The 21108-nt window shown below is 45.4% G+C and overlaps 2 protein-coding genes across 5 annotated transcripts in view; one reads left to right on the top strand and one right to left on the bottom strand.

Annotated features, from left to right (window-relative positions):
- MCPH1 (microcephalin 1) overlaps positions 1 to 21108 on the bottom strand; it is a 188071-nt gene that overhangs the window by 66437 nt on the left and 100526 nt on the right. The window lies entirely within an intron of this gene.
- The window catches only part of ANGPT2 (angiopoietin 2), a 51228-nt gene that overhangs the window by 6979 nt on the left and 23141 nt on the right, over positions 1 to 21108 (top strand). For both annotated transcript variants that reach the window (XM_010953342.3, XM_045515536.2), the window contains exon 2: positions 20281 to 20436. In XM_010953342.3, coding sequence (XP_010951644.2) covers positions 20281 to 20436 — 156 coding nt within the window. The remainder of the gene's footprint in view (positions 1 to 20280; positions 20437 to 21108) is intronic.

Genomic DNA, 21108 nt, shown 5'->3' with positions numbered 1-21108 from the left:
AAGCGTGCAGTATATACTGTCCTGTTGTATACATCTGCACCTGCCTGGTAACTCATGCCTTTTTTATTAAAAATGAAAAAGAAGTGGGTCTGAGAGGCTAAGGAACCTGGTTGACATCCCAAGTCAGGAACAAGGCAGCTCCCACCAGCTGAGTCCTGTCTTGAGACCAGCACAGGCGTCCCGGGGCCCCTTGGCCCCCGGACCCCAGGGCACGCCAGCAGTCCTGGTCTATGACGGCTGCGTGTGGACCACCTGGTTATCAGGTAATATACACAACCCCTCCTCTGTGGGGACGGAGCCAAAGCCGCTAAGCCAAAAAAATAAAAGGCAATTGGGAATATCTTGTGTATAAAGGAATTACATGAGATTCCACCCTGTAGTTCAGAAGAGTAAAAACAAATTATATGATAACCAATAGAAAAGTACGGAGATTCTTATGAACCATACATATAGTAACAACCCTTTCCTGGAAGTCGACTGAGGCTGAATTTCACAGTACCACTCGAAAGTCGAGGCAAATAAAATTCAGTCCCAGGAAAGTGATGCATGACCTGCCCTGCCCTCTCTTTGATCTTAAGACACGCCCGGGTGCTCTCCCAGTTTGCATTCTACAGGCAGATGCAACTCAGAACACCTTCACTTGCTACTGACGTTTACAACGAGACAATAAGGTCAAGCTCAACAATCTGATGTAAAAAGGAAACTGTAAAAAGAAAATTCCACGGGGAATGTTTTAGAATAAAAGTTTCCACATTAATTGGGATTAAAATAACTGCTTTATGTATGGTTTGAAAGTAAAGAGATGAATTCTTCTCCACCACCTGAACTGAGAGTCAGGTGTGTGAGCTATCCTTAAATTAGTATTTTAATTAGCTATTTCCCCATGAAATCACCCTTCTCGTCCTGATCTTGGCATGCACCGTTGACTAAAGATGTGAAATCTATTAGAAATCTCCTGAGAAGTGGGCCTAATCCTTTTACCAACATCACCCCTTCTATCAGCTAAAACCATTATCTTTGCAATTCAACTAGAACCTAATTAAAATCTCTGTTGGACCCGCCTGGACCGGTAATTACTTTCCTCCCAAATCAGGCTCCGTCCTTCCTTTGAGCACCCGTCTGGGAATTGCTTCCGGAATCTTTCCATTATCCTGACAACTTCACACTACCAAGCACTCACATCCAGTGTCTAATACTCACAAAATCAGCAACCAAGCAAACTATGCACATGAAGAATATAACCTGTCATCTTTCTAGTGTGCGATTTTCCTTCTTTTCATGGACGATGATGGTTTTCAAGGAAAGAGATATTCAGACACAGAGGTCTTGGGAAATACGCTATTTTATCGTGTTGACACTTTCTCAGGGCTTCCCATTGTTTATATATGCGCTGAAATATTTACAACAGTTACTGCTCTTTTAGGTAGAGAATACTAATAGTCTTAAAAGGAAACGAGCATTCAGCCTCTCCATTTCTCAACTTTGTTACATTCTGTCTGGACCGCGTTAACACTTGCTCCCACAGTAACAGTCTTCTTGACGTTGGCGGGGCTAGTCCACCAGGGTGACGTAATCTGGTGATCAGCCTGGTGACAAAACTCACCACCTGCATCCCCCAGTCTTAAGTCCTCAGCAGTATTCCAGGACATCCATCGGCACCTTCCTTATGACTGTTCCAGCACATTCTGGGGATGAAGGTTAGACTGAACTGTGGGTTAGCCTGTGTATGTCACTGATGGGCATTTAGTGATGGGGAGAGCACACGTCACACTGGAGATTTCCACTCTGGCCACCAAAAGCATACGTTGGTGGTTGGGTTTGAGAGTAAAGGGGAAAAAACGTGTCATGAAGTTGACTTGGGGAGAGGGCCCCGGGCGCTGGCCATTTCCCTCTTTTGAGCCTCTGGGGCCCTCAAGACCACCTCCCTGAAGGGAAAAAAAGGAAGAGTGAAAAAAATTGAGACAATTCCAGAGGTTTCGTTTCTGGCCCAAGCCAGCCCCAGGAACGGAGCCAAACTACAGCGAAGGGAATGCTGCGTTCCTTTCTCCCGAGTTTGGGACAAGGGCATTCTATAACCAAAAGAAGAGATAGCGTGACACAACTGGTCAGATGTAAAGAAATCTAAATATAAAATAAACTGTGTTTACACACGAAGTCAACGCTGCTGACGTTAACAAGCCTGCCTCTGGGCATGCTGGCCGTCTTCTGGGCTTTAGCGTCGCGTTAAACTGCAGACAACTGCGTGACCGGTGGGGGCTGACTAGGGTGACTGGTGTGATCTGAAGCTACAGAACAAAAGATTTTTATTTCATTTGTTCCTCCTTAAATGTAGTGAATGAACTTTGGGAAAAAAAAGACCTAATTTTTTTTTAAGAGCAGTTTTAGGTTCACAGCAATACTGAGCAGAAGGTACAGAGATGTCCCACATGCTCCCTACTGCCCCCCACGCACAGTCTCCCTCACTATCCATGCCCCCCACCAGGTGGTACATTTGTTACAATCAATGGACCTCCACAGACTCTCATCGTCACCCAGACTCCATAGTTTACAATTAGGGTTCACTCTTGGTGTTGGACGTTCTCTGGGTTTGGATGAATGTATAAGGACACGTATCCTCCACTATGATGTCATTCAGAGAAGCTTCATGGCCCTTAAACTCCTCTGGGTTCCGCCTGTTCATCTCCACCCCCCCAGCCCCTGGCAACCGCCCATCTTTCCACTGTCTGCACAGTCCTGTCTTTTCCAGAATGTGATGCGGTTGAAATCGCATAGTATGTAGCCTCTTCAAATTGCCTTCTTTCACTTAGTAAATGACTTTTTAAAGGCATGACTAGCTGTACATTTGTTTAGTGACCTCTTACACTTGATTATTCAGCTACATTAACTGGCTAAAACCTCCACTGTGTCTCTTCAGGAACTTAAGGTCTTCTTCCCCATCAGGGGATGAGTGTGGGTTTCAAATAAGATGATGAATGCAAAAGTGTGCTGGAAACTGTAAGATGCTACAGCATGGCAGGGACTGTCATTGCAGTTAATCTTAATAACCATATTAGAAACATCTTATCAAGATCTGTATAAATCTCACAGTAAAGCTTACATTCCACACAATCTTCTCAGGTTAAATGGTCTGACTTTATACCTCAAGGCACAGCTTCACTGTGTCAGTGAAGGGCAGTTACATCGAAAAGGACAGTTGTAAATGCACCTGTAGAACGACCTGATTTACATCAGATGGCTGAGCGCCTCTGCAGAAACACCTTGCCCCACAGCCCTCCTGGCATCTTCTCCTAAACCGCCCTACCTGTGCCCCGTCACACATGCAGGTAGTGCCGGGAGCCCACTAGCACAGTCAGACCTTAAGGTTAAACTTACTTTTTATCGCTTCAGCTTTCAGTAAGCCATGAGCATTGCTACTCTTTTGTATGTTCTGTTCTTACAGAAGACAGCAGGAGCTAAATGAATATTAAAGAGCAGGCATTCTGGGGTTAACTGGTCAACCCGCACATCTTGGTAGAAAAGATTCAAAACTCCTAAGAGGTATTGTTTCCTCCGGGCTCCTGAAAGCATTTTCTCTGCCATTAGATTTGTGGATCAACAAGATATTATCAACTCCTGGTTATATGCTGGATAATCACAAACATAAATCTGAAGATAATTGAAGTATTCCTTTGAGTTTTACTAAGTACTATCTAGTCTTTGGAATCTTGAAAAATTATTACATACAGATGTAGCTTAAAACTTCTCCAAGCAAAACGATCTTCTTAATGGGAAATCCTGGTACAAAAATGCTGCTAGAGAGAAGGTATTTTGCTGAATAACATAAAATAATCAAACTCTGACCACAAGCCAATTATCTGTATTTAACATTTGGTTTATGTGTATGAAATTCCTTATTATTTTTAGCTACTAAGACATAGATTCTTAAGTTTCCTAATAAAATAAAATAAACTTATCCAGTCTTAACAAAGTATTAATAACAGGAATTCCTAACCTGAATTGGTTTTAACTTAACTGCAATAGGGAAATGCTCTTAAAAGCAGTGATGGTTGGGATAATTATGTTACAGTTTAAAGAACCAACATTAATCAGACCACCATCCCCTCAAAAAACGACTGTTCATTCTGTGATGTACAATTAATTGTCCATGTTTTCAAATACGGTTCCCTTCTGGCTTTGGACAAGCACAATAAATCTATATGCTCTTCCTCTAATTGGACCATGTTTAATATGTATCATTTATTTATTGTGACGTGACTAGCCTGCCTTGTGCCAGGAAGGTTTTCCAGCTGCAACGGACAGAACCGATAGTGTGCTGCTCTTCCCTTCCCCATCTTCCCCTCCAGACACCACTACCGTTAAGAATAAATGGTCTCTGGATGAGGGGGAAAAGGATGAAAATATCTGATGAATAAACAATTCTCTCTACTTAATTGGGGCACTTTCTCCACCCACTTCAGTTTTAAGTGACTCAAAATCTGAAGAAGGGAATACGGGTCAACTCTAGCAGCCACGGAGATGACCCAGCACCACTCCCTCACCTCTTCCCAAACAAGGGGGCTCTCAGCTCGTTACTGTGATGCAGCATCCTTCGCTGGTTTGTTTAAATGTCTACAGAGTTCTTGCAAAAAAAAAATAATAACGTTCATATGACGGCAGTCACAAAGGTCAAAGCAGAGAAACGCTCTTTCCGCCCTTGTATAGCTGTTACCGTGCAATGACGGACGCAGGGTGCTGCCGGTCGTCAGCACAGCGGCTGCCATTTAGCAGGTGCACGTGACCTGTGACACTGGCTCACTGAGTTTCATGGCAGCCCATTAAAGGAAGAGACTGTTCTCCCTTTACTGAGGAAACTCAGGCTCAGGGTGGTATCTGACGCCACACAGTTGACAAGACGACGATCGAGTTTACTTCAGAGCTTCTTACAATAACACAGATAGTTCAAAAGATTTAAATAGAGATCCATACATCTCTTTGTGTGGATCAGGAGAGCTAACAGACTCACAGTGGTCCCTAACACCTGCCATTCTGACACTACACACAACAGTCTCACCCAAAGCACACCCACCACTAGGAAGAAGAGCAGGTGTGGGAAATACAGGGACAGTGAAAAGACCAACTGAGGTAGATACTGTTTCCTTTTACCCCAGGGGATGCTGAGAAGTGTGGACATGCTAAGTGACTTGCTAGGTTCCAGAGATACTCGGCTGCACAGCAGGGATTTAAACCCAGGTATGACCTCGTACCAAGCCCTGCAGTTAATGGCACTGTTGCACCTCCTCCCAGCTCTGCTTTCTCACTCTCAGGACTGGACCCAGAGCAGTGAAACCCAGATGATTAAGCCTCCATGTGATGGTGATGTTGCAAAAGCTTAAACAGCAGCTGCCGTCCTTTGGCGTCTCAAGATGCACATCCAACAGCAATACGGCAGCCAGTGGCTCTGCACACAATGGCGCCCCGTTGCCCATGTTTTCAGACATAGGGAGGGACTCACGAATAAGTAAAACTGGAATGTAACTCTTCCCAAGACAGCCCTGGAGGAATAAGGGGTGGCAAACTGAGAAGCTGTGAAGAGCAGGAACTTACTCCATTCACGCACAGATCTCTGCCCCCCGAGGTCAGCCACTGCCTTTTCATTTATTCAGATGCTGGTTTAGACATGACTCAGACTCCGTGCCGTCTCTGTTTAATGGAATGCACCATTTTTTTTTTTTGAGGTATAACTTAGAATAAAATGAACAAATCTGAAGTGTGTAACTTACATGCAGATACCTGTATAATGACCACCAGAGGGCGCCCTCCTGCCCCACCCACTCCATAGCCCCTCCTCTCAAGACTGCCCTCTGCCACTATAGGTTAATTTTGCTAAGTTTGGTACTTCACCTAATTGGAATACAGTATGTACTCTTTTTTTGGCGTTTTTAATTATCTCTGCGATTTTCCCATGTTGTTGTGTGTATTAAAGTTCACCCTTTTCCATTACCGCGTAGTGTTTCATTGTGTGACACAACTTATGTGCCCCTTGTACCACTGTAGCTGGAAACCTGGGATCTTTTGTGGAAGTCAACATTTCTTAATTGGACAAACCCACGTGTTGCTCTTCTTGTACTGTTATCTTTGGAATCTATCTTTGGAATTGGCCTGACTTAAAGCTCCCATGAATGACTTCCAAGACTAACCTACCTTCTAACGGAACTCGCTCTTCAGAAAACATATTGCAGAGTGGTTTTGGTGTTGATTCCTGAGGAGCCGAGAGAGAACTTTGAGGAATATGTTTAAGTACTGGTCGAACATAATACAGCCGCACTAAGGTTACAACAGGAGGTCATCCAGGAGATAGTAAGTACAGCAGACAACTAAGGAAAGGACAGGCTGTGTAAACAGGGAGTGGAAAAGAAAGTGGGGCTAAAACATCGACCTGACCAGTGCTCACCCAGCACGCCCTGTCCCCTGACACTTTGTTTTCCAGCATCAGAGATGATGCTTCACACACACAATTTCCCTGATTAGAGCTTGCTTCTGGGGGCACCAGGATTTTTTCTTTTTCAAACCTTTCTAAATGGTTTACACTTCAACATATGAGTCTTATGGTCATCATTATGAAAACCCATTAGGTGTACTTTCTGCACCAGGGGTCATATCAGCTCCTCCCTTGACGGGGGCAGGCTGTTCCTGCTTTGGAAAGAGCTATAGGGACCACCCAGGCCCCAGCAACCGGGCCATGAACGACCGAGAGCTGCTTCCCTGAGGCCGGGGTGGAGCTAGTGGCCACAGGGAAGAAGGGTTAAGATGAGGGTCACATCCCAGTTCTGAGTTCACCACTGCCGTTTTCAGGAAACTTCCCAGGCTAGTGTGGACTTCTCCCCCCAGAGCCATCCATGCGCCAGGAGGTTTAGGGGTTCAGGAACATTTAAAAGAGGTCTACACACACCACGTCAAAGTGCTGGGATGCGGGACGGGCGTTCTGGGAAAACCTTCACTGAAGTTCTAACTCTGGCCTCTTTAAGCCAAAGTGCCTCTAAAGTCACTGCAGAAGAGCGCCAAGATTCCAGCAGAACCAGCCACTCATAATTTGATTCCCAGAGAGCAGCCAAAACTCCAGCGTAGGTCCTCCCGCTGAGGGGACTCAGCAAAGATGCCGAGCCATAAAGTGTAAGCTGGAATGTGGACCACGTCAACTCACAACCAGATTTCTACAATGGAGGGAACCGTCGAGAATTCACTAGCACTGACGGAATTAACCTGGCTTGCAGGAGTCAAGACCAAGTCACAGCAGTGACCACAGTGGTTTTTGGTTTAAAAAATGGGGGCAAGATGACTCTTATTTTGATTGAAATAAACAAATGAACTCTTAACAACAGGAAAACCTCTGCCACAGCTCTCTGCTTTGTGTGTGTCCTCATCCCTCATTTCCACTTCCTCTTTCTCTTCACCTCCACTTCCTGTTTCCCCTCACCCCTCATCCCCACTTCCTGTTTCCCCTCACCTCATTCCCACTTCCTGTTTCTTCTCACCCCTCATTCCCACTTCCTGCTTCCCCTCACTGCCACTTCCTGTGTGTGCCTTCATTTCTTATTCCTAATTCCTATTTGCCCCTTCACTCCTCACCCTCACTTCCTATGTGTGCTTTCACCCCTCATTTCCACCTCCTGTTTTCCCCTCACCCCTCCTTCCCACTCCCTTTACACCTTCACCCCTCACCCCCACTTCCTGTCTGCCCCTCACCCCCATTTCCTATTTGCCCCTCACCCCTCACCCCCACTTGCATGTGAGCTTGCTGTTCCCACTGAATTAGTTTGATGTGGATCTAAGTGACTTGTGTGAATGGTTTCATGGGGCTCTGAAGACAAGGAGGCATGCTGCACTGTCAGACACCCCTCAAAAAGCACTTGATGACATAAATATTTGCCCCTAACGATGAAGCAAAGTGAGCCAGCCGTTCTGTGGTGGCCCAGAGTGATGCTATGGCACCTCACCCCGTTGACAGAGAACTATCTCTTGAAATTATTTTTTTTCCCCTTCAAGTTGTGAGTAAAAATTGAAGCATGCAAAAGAAAAAGTCAGTTCTGAATGGCATGCTTTTTATAACTCGCGGCAGCGGAGTGAAAGGGGAGAGGAATTTTCCACGAGCTTCCATGGAGTAGACATGCGTGCAAGGCAGCGGGGTGAGGGGCAGACTCCAGAACTGAAACTAATTATGGGAAAATGATTCACGTCCCTGTACTTTTACCACAAGCATTTGGAGAATCACCCTGAAAATTTATTTCCCAAATTGCTCTGGTGTTCAAGTAAATTTGGCTTTTCTGTATGTTATAAAACTAGTTCAGCTTTGAACAAGTGAGGATGGCAAGCATGCAAACTATAAATTACATGCAGAAAGGGACCGTGTTACTTTTGTAAAACTGGCGCAGAGCCTGTACTTCCACTACACCGCCAGACACACAGCAGCCCGAGGCCGCCACGCTCTCCCGCAGAACGTGGGCACGTTGCTCTAAGAACGTTTCTCCCAAGTACATGATGCTTAGGAAAGTCGTTGGCCTGAAACGAGATACTGCGCCAAACAATGAGCTCGCAAGAAGCGCGGTTGTATTTCTTTATGGCCAAAGTTAGGAAATATTCACGTGTACGTCTTAATGAAGATCTTGTATGTTTACTAGTTCTTTTTGACTTACTGTTTTTCCAATAAGCATTATCCAATCACAGAAATAGCAAATACAGACAATATCTGGGTGGGGGGAAGGGAAGCTGCGCAGAGGGTGCACTGGGCGTGCACCCTCCTAAATGCTGGAAAACTAAAGTAACCCGTTACTTACAAGTTGTGGAATGTTTGCTAGTTAACTAGGCACTGCTCACTTCTCACACTCAGGAATCAGCTCCGACACCACCGTCCCATTTCAAGTTCCAGGCTGAGTCTGTGCAGTACTTGCTTTTTACAACGGCAACCACCCAAAACCCAGCCTTGCTCAGCGGCACGAGCTAACAGTGTTGAAACCAAGCTTCTCTGAGCTACTGTTTCTTCCAGTGGCTGACAGATGTTAGGCATTGTTGGCTTTCCCTCGAAGAGTTAAGCTATCTCCAGTGCTCCCAGGAGTTTGCTGCAGGGACCCAGGCTGGCTTGGCACACAGTCTGGGAACTCTGCTCGTTGGTTCCATTTAATTTTCAGACTAGCGTGCGACAACAGGCACTTACTTATATACTGCTTTTACCAGTGAGAAATCTGAGGTTTAAAAAGTTGTTCTGGGAGCTAGTATGTTGCTGAGCTACGATTCACACCCAGGTGTGTCTGCGTTCCACAACCTGCGCTGTAATGAAGACTTCACAACAGCTTCCCATCACAAATGTGACTTCCTTCCCACCTTAATCCAACACAAAGCTACTTTATTCATGTTTCTACACTGCCGCTCAAAAAGCAAGAGCTACTTGAACTGGAGTAACTCAAAATATCGCTAAATGCGGTAGCTAATTTTTATTTCGCTTTTCTCAGAGTAATTTTGTATTCCTTCCAGTGGGCTATGGGCAGCACAACTCTGCAAAGAGTGAATCATTTTCTTGCTACACTCGCCACTGAAGATGCAGTCCATGACTCAGGCATTTATTTACTTATTTATTTATTACTTATTTTTAGACTAATGGGAACTGGACGAATTCTTTCTTGGTCTTCCAAGAGCAAATGCCTTTTATGCTTGATCCGGAAAGAATTAAGTTTAGGAATGTTAAATTACTAATTTACCTAATTGAGTACTTTTAACCCTCTTTGGGCAGCTGGAACAGTTTAATCTATGACTGTCTGCAGACAGTCACTTCAAAACTGCTTTTTGAAAGTTCATTTCTTTAGGTGGTACCTAGGTACCACAGGATGAAAGCTACAGAAACAAGTAAATAAAATCAGCTGTAGCAACTAGGGTCGTAGTGTCGCAGCAAAATTGGTTGAATATTTCATTTTTAATGTCTTTTCCATTAAAAATATTTTTGTTGCGGTCTCAAACACAGGAAGGGTATAAAGTGTACTAACCTTTAAGTTGACAGCTCCGTGAACTTTTAAAATATGAATTTACTCGTGTTACTAGTGCTGGGGTCAAGACAGAAAACGTTTCAAGCACCCAGAGCGTCCCCTCATGCTCCTTCTCCATTAATAACTCTGGCACCCACTAAACGCCTCCCAACCAGAAATCACTATTCTGGCTGTTGTCGCCACCAGCAGGCTTGGTCTAGCCCTGAACTTGAGATGAATGGGGTTGTACAGTCAGTGCTCTTTTGCGTGGGTTTCTTTCCCTCCACGGGATGCCTGGGACAGCATTTAATTTGACTAGCAATCTGTTGTGTTATTTTAAAAAATTGAGTTGCAGCGCACTAGCACAGCAAGCCAGTCCCCAGGGAGCAACGTTCACACGTTGAAATAATAATTCTATCGTGAGACAGAAACCACTGCAAAATGCTCACCAAGGGATGCTGCTCAGCAGTTTCAATTTGGTGTCACATACTTGGCCACAAAACCTATTTCAAATCCTCATGATTTGGGCAGCCCAACCGATTTTACAGAGCAAGTGAGTCTGTAAGAAAGGTTCATCTCGTGGCAACGCGTAACTCTGGATGCCACATCGGTATCTTTGTTTAAATGGATGCCTTCTTTGAGTGAAATTTTATTCAAAAATTACTTTAGGATAAGTAACTAATCATACAGAAACGTAATACTGTGCATTTGAGCTCAACCTGGGGCAGCGACATCTCCACTTTACAGCCCAGGTTTGCAGATCTGTTTTTACTCCACCTCTGGAGAGAAAGCGACACCCCTTGCGTGTGAACGGCGTGCCCCGGCAGTGAAAGATCGAAACGAACTCCCTCGAAAAATGAGTCAGGCACAGCATCATCCCTAGGGCGGGTATTCTGTAGAGAGAAGTTTGATACAACATATACTTTGTAGTCAGACACGCTCTTATTTCGGGTCTGGAGGCCTTGGAAGACATAACCAGATGCTCACTGATTTGTCCAAAGTCAGAATCACCAACTGTGGTTCCCGGGGGAGGCTTTCTTCACGGGGAGTCAAACTGCAGTCACCACAGTTCCTCGGGACTGCGAGCCACAGGCAGACAGGGACACGCACAAGGCTCTCCCCTGGCCTTCCAGACTGAACCGCGGTCCCAGCTGGGCTAGCAAAACATTTCAGCGGTGAACAGTAGGTGCTTTGGTATATGCTTGATACACTTCTTATCAAATTTCAGACCAAGAGATAAAGAAAAGAATTATAATTAGTTAAAAAAAAAAGCCATACTATTCTATTTGCCACATAATGTAGGTATGGAATATTGTTCTGTTTTTGTTGCATTGTTTCTGATTAGAAAAAAAATTACTAATGATCAGGTTTAAATTAGTTGTTAAAATGCTTAAAAATGCATTACAGCTTTAAAAATTAACCTGCAAAACACAACCTATTAAAGAAAAAAATTTATATTTCTCATGTGAATTAAAAAAAAAAGGATCGATCACTTTTAGGATGCTTTGCTACATATGAGCACACAGGCCACTGACTTACATAAACTAATAAGAAAATAAAAAAAAAATTACAGCTTTAAACCCTTGTGAGGACTGAACCAGAGGTCGAATTAGAGATCGTCTAATACAGTAGAAAAGGTAGACTTTCTGTCCTTTGTGGTTCAGAAAAGCATGAACTCTAGCTGTCACAAAATCATAAAATTAAAAAAGCTGCAGCTACAGCTTTATGAACATGAAAAGCAAAATGAAAAGAACAAACTTGCCGAAAGGTTTCCTAGCATCCTCGCAGTTCGGCCGGCCAGAGCATGGCGTGAAGGAAACTCCCTCAGCTCGCCCCCACCCCCAAAGCACCGTGGGAATGTCAGTCGCCTCCGTGGAGAGAGTTCGCAAGTATATGCTGTACCCAGTTATTCAAATCCACCGGCAAGTACCTAGCATGGTGTTCAGACAAGAGAACGTGAGCAGTTCACAGAGAGCTATCGGCCATACTGAGTAAACACCGTAAAACGCACGTTTGCTGGGGGTGGGTCAGTATATGATCGTATACAAGGGATGGAATACTTCGTCGTTAAATTCTCATGCAGTTAATCCCGTGTCCTTTGGGCATCTTCCGCTGCTATCCCCGAGGCCCTCTCCGCTGGAGCTCTCCCCCTCCCAGCTGGCTAGCAGACGGGAGCTGCAGCGGCAGAAGGGCCTGGCGGGAGGTCTGCTCTGCTGGGCGGCGCTCCGCTCAGCGGGGCTGCACGGCCCCTTCATTCCGCGATTTCTCAGGCATCCCATCTGCATTCCCACCCCGCTTCTCTTTCTTTTAAAGAAGCAACACCAGCTTCCTGCCTTCCTTATAAAGAACTAGTTTGTCTTGAAAGTATCTTCAAGACAAAAACCATTTAAATTAGTCTTTTCCCTTTCGCAGCCCTACAGTGGAGTCACTGCGACAGTGTACATGTATTTCATGTTAAAAGGAAAAAAAAAAGCCTGCTTCAAAGATGATAACACGGTCTTGTTCCTAGAAATCTACCTGGGATTTTGGCAAACCCACATAAGGCAGAAAGAGACAGCAGAAATGAGATGCATAAAAGGCATAAATAAGCTTTGGGATAAAAGACATAAATAAGCTGTGGGTGAGACGTGTGAGTGCTCTGACCTTGGTTTTCTGGCAGTGGGTCACTGGGGTTTTAACGTTACTCTACTGTCAGCTGGTGCTGGGGTCCAGGGGCCGGAACCTCATTCATATGAGAGTTCAGCAGTGTTATTGATTTATCAAGTCTTCCCTTCTCCCCAGTTTTTGAAGGTCTGTCACCCCAAGGAGAGGTGACAATGGATGGACGTATCTGTCTGTATTCATCTCCACACTCGACCACATATGTATGTTTATACACATGCATGTGTTTATGAATACACAATGTTTCAAAGATTCTGCCTGCCACAGAAAGACACTGAAATATTTACTCACTTATTTCTCAGCACACCTTGATTTCAGACAGGCAAGAACACTTTAGTTTTTAAAAAGTAATCCCCAGTATTTTGTAGACTAAATTCATTAAATCTCCTTCCCAGAGCTGAATGTCTGCTCACACTGCAATGGCTGACAAGTCAGTTGCTTTTATCAGGGAAAGAATAGTCTGGTGTTCCCTCTCTACCTCTGCAGGAAGCATCACCTGCCTCTCCTAGGCTGCGAACAAACTCTCCCAGGAACCAGCCCAGTGCAGGAGTCTCGGTGCAGCCGAGCATTGGCTGAGGTGAAAGAAAAGTTCTCCTCAACTGCTGCAGCTGCGACAGCCTGCCAAGTTCACGTTCCGTCTTCTGCACATGGGGATCGTGGCCTCTGCCTGCAGCCTCACCCTTTCTCCATCCGTGACCAACACGGCCCTTTTCAGAAGGGCCTCCTTTACAACAGCTCTCCCCCGGCAATGTCAGCAGGCTGCAGGTGTCAGGGCTGTGACCCAAGCATCTCAGGCGACCTGGGTCCTGGAGCCACACCATCTTGGCCTCAACCCTCTGTCACAGTAGCGGCGGGGCCGGGGGGCTGTGCGTGAGACCTGACTGCTCTGACCTTGCTTTTCGGGCCCTGCCGTGGTCAGTACCCCAGACCCCTGCTTCCTGCCCGGGGAACCCTGCGGGGCTCCTGCAAGCACAGCCCAGCAGCAGGGGGAGCTGATGCCGGGGGCCACCCTGGCCCAGCCAGGGACGGCAGCACCCTCTTTCTTGCCCAGGTGGACAGTTCTGAAACACGTTTCCTAGGGCTCCTCAGAAGGTTCTGTGGGACTTTTCACCGGTTGCCAGAGTGGTGGTCAATGGAGTCCGCGTGTCTGAACTGGCCTTCTCCTCCCTGCTTCCCCCTCCGTCCTCCGCGGCTGCTCCCTGGACCACTTCCTAAGTAAACTTCCTGCACGCAGGCCTCTGTATCGGGCTCTGCTCTGGGGGAAACCCAAGCTAAGGCAGAATGAGAATCAAGTGAGATCTAAATATGTATCTATATAAGCACTTGGCGACTCTAAATTGCTGTAATTATTCTTGCTGTATATAAACATGCTCATAATCTTACAGTATCTGCTGCATTTTATCTGCTCCTTGACGTACAAGTATCTGTAAGGTGCTGCAAGCCAGAACTCTAGCAAATATCTGGCTGAGTTTATATGTACCTTAAGAGCCCTCTTAAAAGCTGCACGTGTGTAAAACATGAACCGCTTTTCCCATGTGAAATGCCCTAAGTTTTGCTATACCAGCGTCGTGAAGCTTGCATATATTTAAAAGGGCTGCTATTGACTTAAAAAAACAGCCTTTTTATCAGTAGGCAATGACTGGAACATTTTGAGGGGAAAAATACACTTTCTGCTAGATTCTGGAGTGATCATGAGGGTGTAACATACAAAGAGGCAAAGAGAGAGTGAATGCATGTGATTTTTAAAAACCCCATTAAATAATGAAAAGGAATATGCAGTTTTACTCACAGATAAAAGCAGACGTACGCCCTGATGGGGCCCAGATGTACTGGTGTTCTCAGGTAACTTAAAATTTCGTTTGTCACAGGAGGAGGGGACAGGTATTAACTTCAGTCTGGCACCAACTGTCCCCAGTCGAGTCTTCAGGTTACTAGTCAGCACTGGGCTCGTCTGTTTATACTACTGAAAACAGGAGCCGGGTTATCGAGACCCGGAATCAGATAACAGAATGTCGCTCATACACGGTTAATAGAAAAAAGTGAAAAGCAGGCCAGAAAAAATGAGTTATCGGAATTACTTGAAAGATCCCACGTGTGCGGGTTGGTGGGGGGTGGAGGTCCACGCAGTCACCGTGGATGGAAATGGATTTGCTTATTAACCACAACAGCTGTGCTGGCAGAGCCATGCTTACCCTGACGGCCTGTCCCCCAGACTTGGACGAGGACAGAAAAGGCCCAAATTACGGAGTTGGTGGAAGGCAAATGGCTCTGATGTGGGCTTTTCTGGATGTGCGAATTCAGGCAAGGCCTCAGCACAGAGAGGAAACGGAGGGACTCCCCAGCTCACGGGGCATCTGAACATCACCTCCAGCGCACAGGTGGTGCCCTCAGCCTCCGGCCCTGCACACCTTTCCCCCTGTAACCTCTGCATCGCCCCTGAGACACTGCTGGAGACACAACTGCTTGGGCAGTGAAACCTCTGGATTAAAAACCAAAACCAAACAAAACATTACGAGGAGGGGGAGGAAAGCCGTTTTACCACTTTTCTGAAGACCCTGAAGATGTTTCAGTTTCCTCATGACAGGGAACCAGGAGCATTAGGTCACAAGCCCTTCCAGACAGAATATCCCTCGATTTAATAACCTTGCATTCAAGCTTTCCAACTAATTTCAGGAGCAAATGTTTTGCTCATTGTTTCTAGGGCGTATGGCTGGAAAGTGGAATTTCCATATCCCAAGCAAATGAGAACATAACCCTGTAGTATTTTAGATTTAAAAATCAATAGACAAAAACAAAATATCTTGACATTGAATTGTCACACACAAGGCAGCCTATCTGAGGTGACCACACAGTGGTGTAGGGCCTGGCTGCAGGAGGGGAAGGCAAAGCAGAGGCAGACAGAGGCCCGAGGGGTGAAGCGGCCTCGGTGGCCAGGGACACCTGGGAGGCAGCAGTGTCCAGGAAGTGAGGCAAGGGGATGACAGAGCACAGGTCAGGGAGGGAACCCAGGGCCCACCAGACAACCTGCCCTTCATCTCACGGCCACTGTGCAGGCTTGTCAAGCTTGCTCTGAGGGCCGCCACTCAGGTGGGACGGAGGTGGAGCAGGTGGGGGCTCCGTGACAATCTAGAAGATGGGAAGTGGGTTGGGGGGAGGCTTGGGTGGGAAGAAGGGATCAAGCTGGAGGGGTGACGGAGGTAGGAAAACACATCCTTTTAGGGGTGTGTGGGTGAAAGAGAGAACAGTTATAATATTTCGTTTCTAGACTGAAATGTTAGAGAGTACATTTCCAGTGAAACCTCAAGTTGTCTGTTAATTTCCTATGGAAACTGGGGCATTCAGATGGACAAAAACTAGTTTGGCCTCGGGACATGGAGCTCTGTTTAAGGAGAAGCGATCTTTGAGCCAGGATCTGTATGGTTGGTAAGGGACCAGCATCAGAATCTCCAAGTTAGGGATGGTTGTCCGGCGCTATCTATGTTTTCCTTCCCCCAGCCAATTTCAAGATTACTTTCTTTTTGGTACAAAAAATAATGATGATAATCTTGCTGAGAAGGAAGATAGCCAGGGAAACATTTCAGCATGTAATCAATCTGCCATAGTTGCTTCGCAAATTGACTTATTTTTCCTGTCAAATGTGATTTTTCCAGATGCTGGGGGAGTAATAAGAAACTTCGTTTCAAATGCTGGGGGAGCAAGGAAAACTTCAGGATATATTTTACATAAAATATATATATATATATACACACATATATATGTCTATGTTGTGTTAAAATATTTTCTTCTGTTACTTGAGTTTTGCTGTGTTGATAACTTTTAAAGATGGTGTTTAGGGTGTAATTCTTTTTTTAAGCAAATCAAAATAATACCAAGCAAGGATCTATGTAACTATAATCACAGCGATGGCCTTAAAATGTTACTTTAAGTTTGGATGAGTCATTTGAATCCCAAGGAAAGAGAAACAGCTCAAGGACCCACACTTAGAAGAGCGCTTGGACCATCAATTAAGACAAGGACAAAACGAACGTCCACATGGTCCTTTCAGACTTGTCATGGGAGCCTTTCCCAGGCACTTGGACCCACAAATCAGAATCACTGCCTAATCATCTTCAGACCTGGAGGCAACGTCAAACGTTCCTGCGAAGCATGAGTAGTGAAGCCACCCTTGTGAAAAGGGAAAGAACCACACCCCTCCCTCGGGAGGTTCAAGTGTCCTGGAACAGTTTAGATAAGAGCTGCTAAGTGCAAACAGCCAGAAGGGAAGCATTTGGGAGCAGGGCGCTGCCCACAGGAGGAAAGATCTTATTTGCCACGTGTTTCTTCTTCTACTAAGACTTCCTTACACTGGAATGAAATTTCACTGGGCAGATTTCTGTATTCCTGGGTTTCAGTCACAGACCATAAAGACACAAGATAGTGAACAGAAAGACCTTCTGGGTAATAAACTGGGAAAGAACTAACTAGTCAAGGTCAAGAGACAGAGATTTTAGGGCACCTCTTCCCATGTGGAGCAGCCGAACCATCTTCATTTCCAGGTTTGGTCTTATGTTCCTTGACATGCAGTGATTTAGGGAAAGGCTGCATTAAACGGGAAATCCTCACTTGGAAAATGTTCATTTTTATACTATGTAATGAATGTCCGGAGTCTTTCTCTTAAAAATTACTACTAGTCCTGGGAGAGAAAAGGACTCTGTCATGATGCTCCCAGGAGATGAGACTGGCACTGCTTATCTTCAGGTCTGGTCCCCTCCCCTCCCTCAACTGTGTAGTAGGTGGTCTATCTGTTTTTTAGGTGGTCTGTTTTTTTAAGGAACCGAGGACCTTGGAAATCGCACACTCACAGCAACTTTGGGATGGACCACTCTTGGCTGTTGAAAGGCAGGAAGTGGGCGTGGCCTCTGGGTGAACGCCAGTGCGCCTGGGGCCCCCAGCCCAGAAGTGCGCGCACCCTCGTGATGCTAGGCACGTGGGGTCCCCAGAGGGAGAGGACCACGGTGGCTGAGGCGCGGAAGCCACAAGCATCAGCTGTCGTCACTGTGGCTGTTACCGCTGTGACTGTTTCGGGCGCTACGCACATCCTTCTCTGTTCTGAAAGGGCACTCGACTACGCTACCACCCACATCTCTTAAAACCTTAATTCCCTTTCGCTCCTTCCAGTCTGAAAGGACAAATCTTGCTGAGAATCAACACAAAATCCTGATACTTGATATTCCTGTTTCTGTTTCACTTCTCTCCTAGAGACTTCAATCAGTTAGCCGTTGGGTCAGATCACACAGAATTTCACTTTATTTAGTTACATTGTATATAGAAACTATACATGTGTCTACTAGATATATAATATCTAGATGCACACATCGCATGTATACAGAGATCTATAATTTGCTTCAGTGTAAGATTAACCACATACACCTTACACACATGCTTGGTCATCCTGAAAAGCTGAAAAATAGTGAGACTTAAAAAGCATTTTGTATTCTGTCGTTCTCAAGCTTAGAGAAAGATATGGCCGTAAAGTTAAGAAATTTTATTTTTAAAAATCAGGTCTTTTATGCCTTTTAAAGTTCCTGGGTCTAATTTTAAATTGGAACTTGACCTTAAAATGTCAGATTACAAACAGTCCTCTCGTGGCTCTCCACGGAGGTAACCACACTGACTCAGCATTCTGGAATCAGGGTGGGGGATGGTTAAGGATTCATCTTCTCCTCTAGTGAAGTGATTCAGGGCAACAAAAGACAGAAATGTTTTTATTTAGCTCTTAAGCACTGAAATCAATAAGAAGATTAAGGCTCATTTATACCAGTTTGTAAATTATTACTTCAGAGTATGGACTTAAACCAAACTCCAGCTTGAGTCTATCTTTACTTGTTCCAAACTTCCCAGAATAATTCTTTCTAAATATTATCTTTGCTGGGTGTTAAGACTAACTCAGACAACTCTTCTGGATGACTTACACAGCTTTAACTTTAACCTCAAGAATTCCATGACTCCCATGGTAATGAGAAAGTGAGAGTGAGACAGAGTGAGGGGGCGGGGCGGGGGGAGCAGGAGGGAGGGGAAATGACAAACTTCTATCTGTGAGTGCTCTTAAATCATGTATTTAAATTAGAAAAGCTACAATTTGTAAAAGGTGGGGGAAAGGAAAGAATGAATCAAGGAATAAAGGGCAAGCTAGTTAACAAAGGTTAACAAGGGTATCACATCTCAGGTTTCATGCAGTCCGCATTAGGGGTGGTTGTTGGAATGCCAAATAATAGCACCTGAGCTTTTTTTTTTAACCAGTGATCTAATCTATTTTGACTCACATTGAGAACCAAAGGCTTCAACTGTAAGACTTTACAAATGATCAGAGGTCTAGTAATTGTCAGGTTTCATGCTACATTTGATCTGCCCCAAACAAGGGAGGCCACGAGCGACCGTGAACCATCAAGGTAACCAGCCGGGAGGAACACACCAGCCCAAGGGGCGGAGTCCATCACAGCAGCAGGAACTCCGCTCCCACACTAACCGTAAGGCCTCACACCACCACTCAAGACGCGGTGTGCAAACTGCGCCAACAAGGAAGCCCTGGGACTCCCAGGGAGAAGCCCCGCCCTTCCCATCCCATTTCCTTACTCTTACAGGCAGAAGCACAGAATCACTCAACTGTTAACATTTCAGGAGAAATTAAGTTTGAAGACTGGCTCTATGAATGGTTTCTTTGCAGAGAAGGACAAGTTTTAAAGAAAGGCACTATGGGCAGGTTTTTCTTTTAAAAAAAGCAGTTTTATAATCTCAATTATTAAACTTAATAAAAAATTTTTGAGTCCTAACTATGTGAAAAAGAAATAAAAACAGGGTTTCTGCCCTCATGACCTTACAATTCAGACCAATGAAGGGGCTTGTGGTCCCACTGCTGGGCCATTAAGAAAAACAAAGAAAGGAAATTAAATTTTAAATACCCAAAGTTGTGCGTGCACAATGACTTTAAACGCAAAGCTTAATTAATCCTTAAGCACGCCTGACCAAACAGAAACACGCCTTACATATGAGGACTGTGGCTCCCAAAGTTGAGCAACTTGCTCAGAGTCCAAGGAAGACGGAGCAGTGTGCCTGGCTGAAGCCCACGTGCTCTTTCCACACCTGGCTGGCCTGCATTTGTGTGTAATTACATAATTCTACTGCCAAAGACCTAGGCAGCGAAGTGAGCCTCGCGATGCTCTTGTGCTTAAGTGAATTAAGACGAGCTGGCATGCCCACGGTCCGCAGTGACTGGCGGGAGAAGCAGCAGTCCTGCCTGGCATGTGAAATGCTGAGCCACTCAGCAGAGTCCCTGCGGTCCTGCCTGCTGGACTGCACAGCCATCTGCCCACCTCTGAGCTGCGGCCCCTTGCCGGCCACGGTGCGGACTTCCAGGAATCTAAACAGTTATCTTCCACACGTGATGTTACTGGGCTGCCAGACTCCGAGTTAACGTCAAGTCACACTGTATTTTACTGCTTGTGATTAAAAAAAAAAAATCCAGCAAGATTCCAAAATCAGAGCAAGGCATGAGTCTTTCAACAGATGTTTTAAAAGACAGGAAAACGAATTAGGAATGAGGTTTCTGATCATTCGACTAATGACTGTCTTTCTGATGCCTGTTCTTTTCTAGCTTGAGAACTACATCCAGGACAACATGAAGAAAGAAATGGTAGAGATACAGCAGAACGCGGTGCAGAACCAGACTGCCGTGATGATAGAAATAGGAACCAACCTACTAAACCAAACAGCAGAGCAAACCCGGAAGTTAACCGATGTTGAAGCTCAGGTGGGTCGTGACAGCCAGACGCGCAGCAGCACAGCATCGTGCTGCACGGCTACTGGTGAGACGATGGGAAAGCAAAGCAAGCTTGAGTAGAGGAGGGGAAAAAAGGATGTACTGACAAGAAGTTAAGAATCTGCACCCAGAGAGAAATCTAAAATCAGGACTAACTGGATGAATGAATCGAAGCAAAGCACTCGGCTTCCCTGGGCCTCTGGGGTTTTAACCATAAAATGGGGAGTTGGCTGGACTGACTGCCAAGTTCCCTTTTAGCTTTAAGATTCTATAAGCTATCGATGAATAGTAGTAGGAAAGAAGAAAATGAAATATGAAAACATTAGAAGAATAACAGTAAACCATTAAAACAAAATTCACCCAGAGCTACGCTGAATGACACAAAACCTGGTAAGAGGAGCCCAGGTGGGGAAAGAGTGCTGTTGGAGCGATTTACGGAGATGCGCCAAGTTCAAGCCTCATCATCGGTGAATCAGCTTTCTGGTTCCTAACCCTGGCTTTTTTTATAGGCTTATGAAGTTATACGTCATACTGCTCTGAGTTATACATAATGCTCCCCCCAAAAGTAGATTTAATCGTAAACGACTCCCATGACACACAATTCCACTTCGCTACTCAAGCTAAAGGACCGAGCAATGCCAAGTGTCAGCCAGGAGGGGAAGG

The sequence above is a fragment of the Camelus bactrianus genome, chromosome 26 (genome assembly GCF_048773025.1).
Source record: "Camelus bactrianus isolate YW-2024 breed Bactrian camel chromosome 26, ASM4877302v1, whole genome shotgun sequence".
In the NCBI taxonomy this organism is placed as follows: domain Eukaryota; kingdom Metazoa; phylum Chordata; class Mammalia; order Artiodactyla; family Camelidae; genus Camelus; species Camelus bactrianus.
Note: the sequence above shows the minus strand (reverse complement) of the source record. Positions and strands in the feature narration are given on the sequence as shown.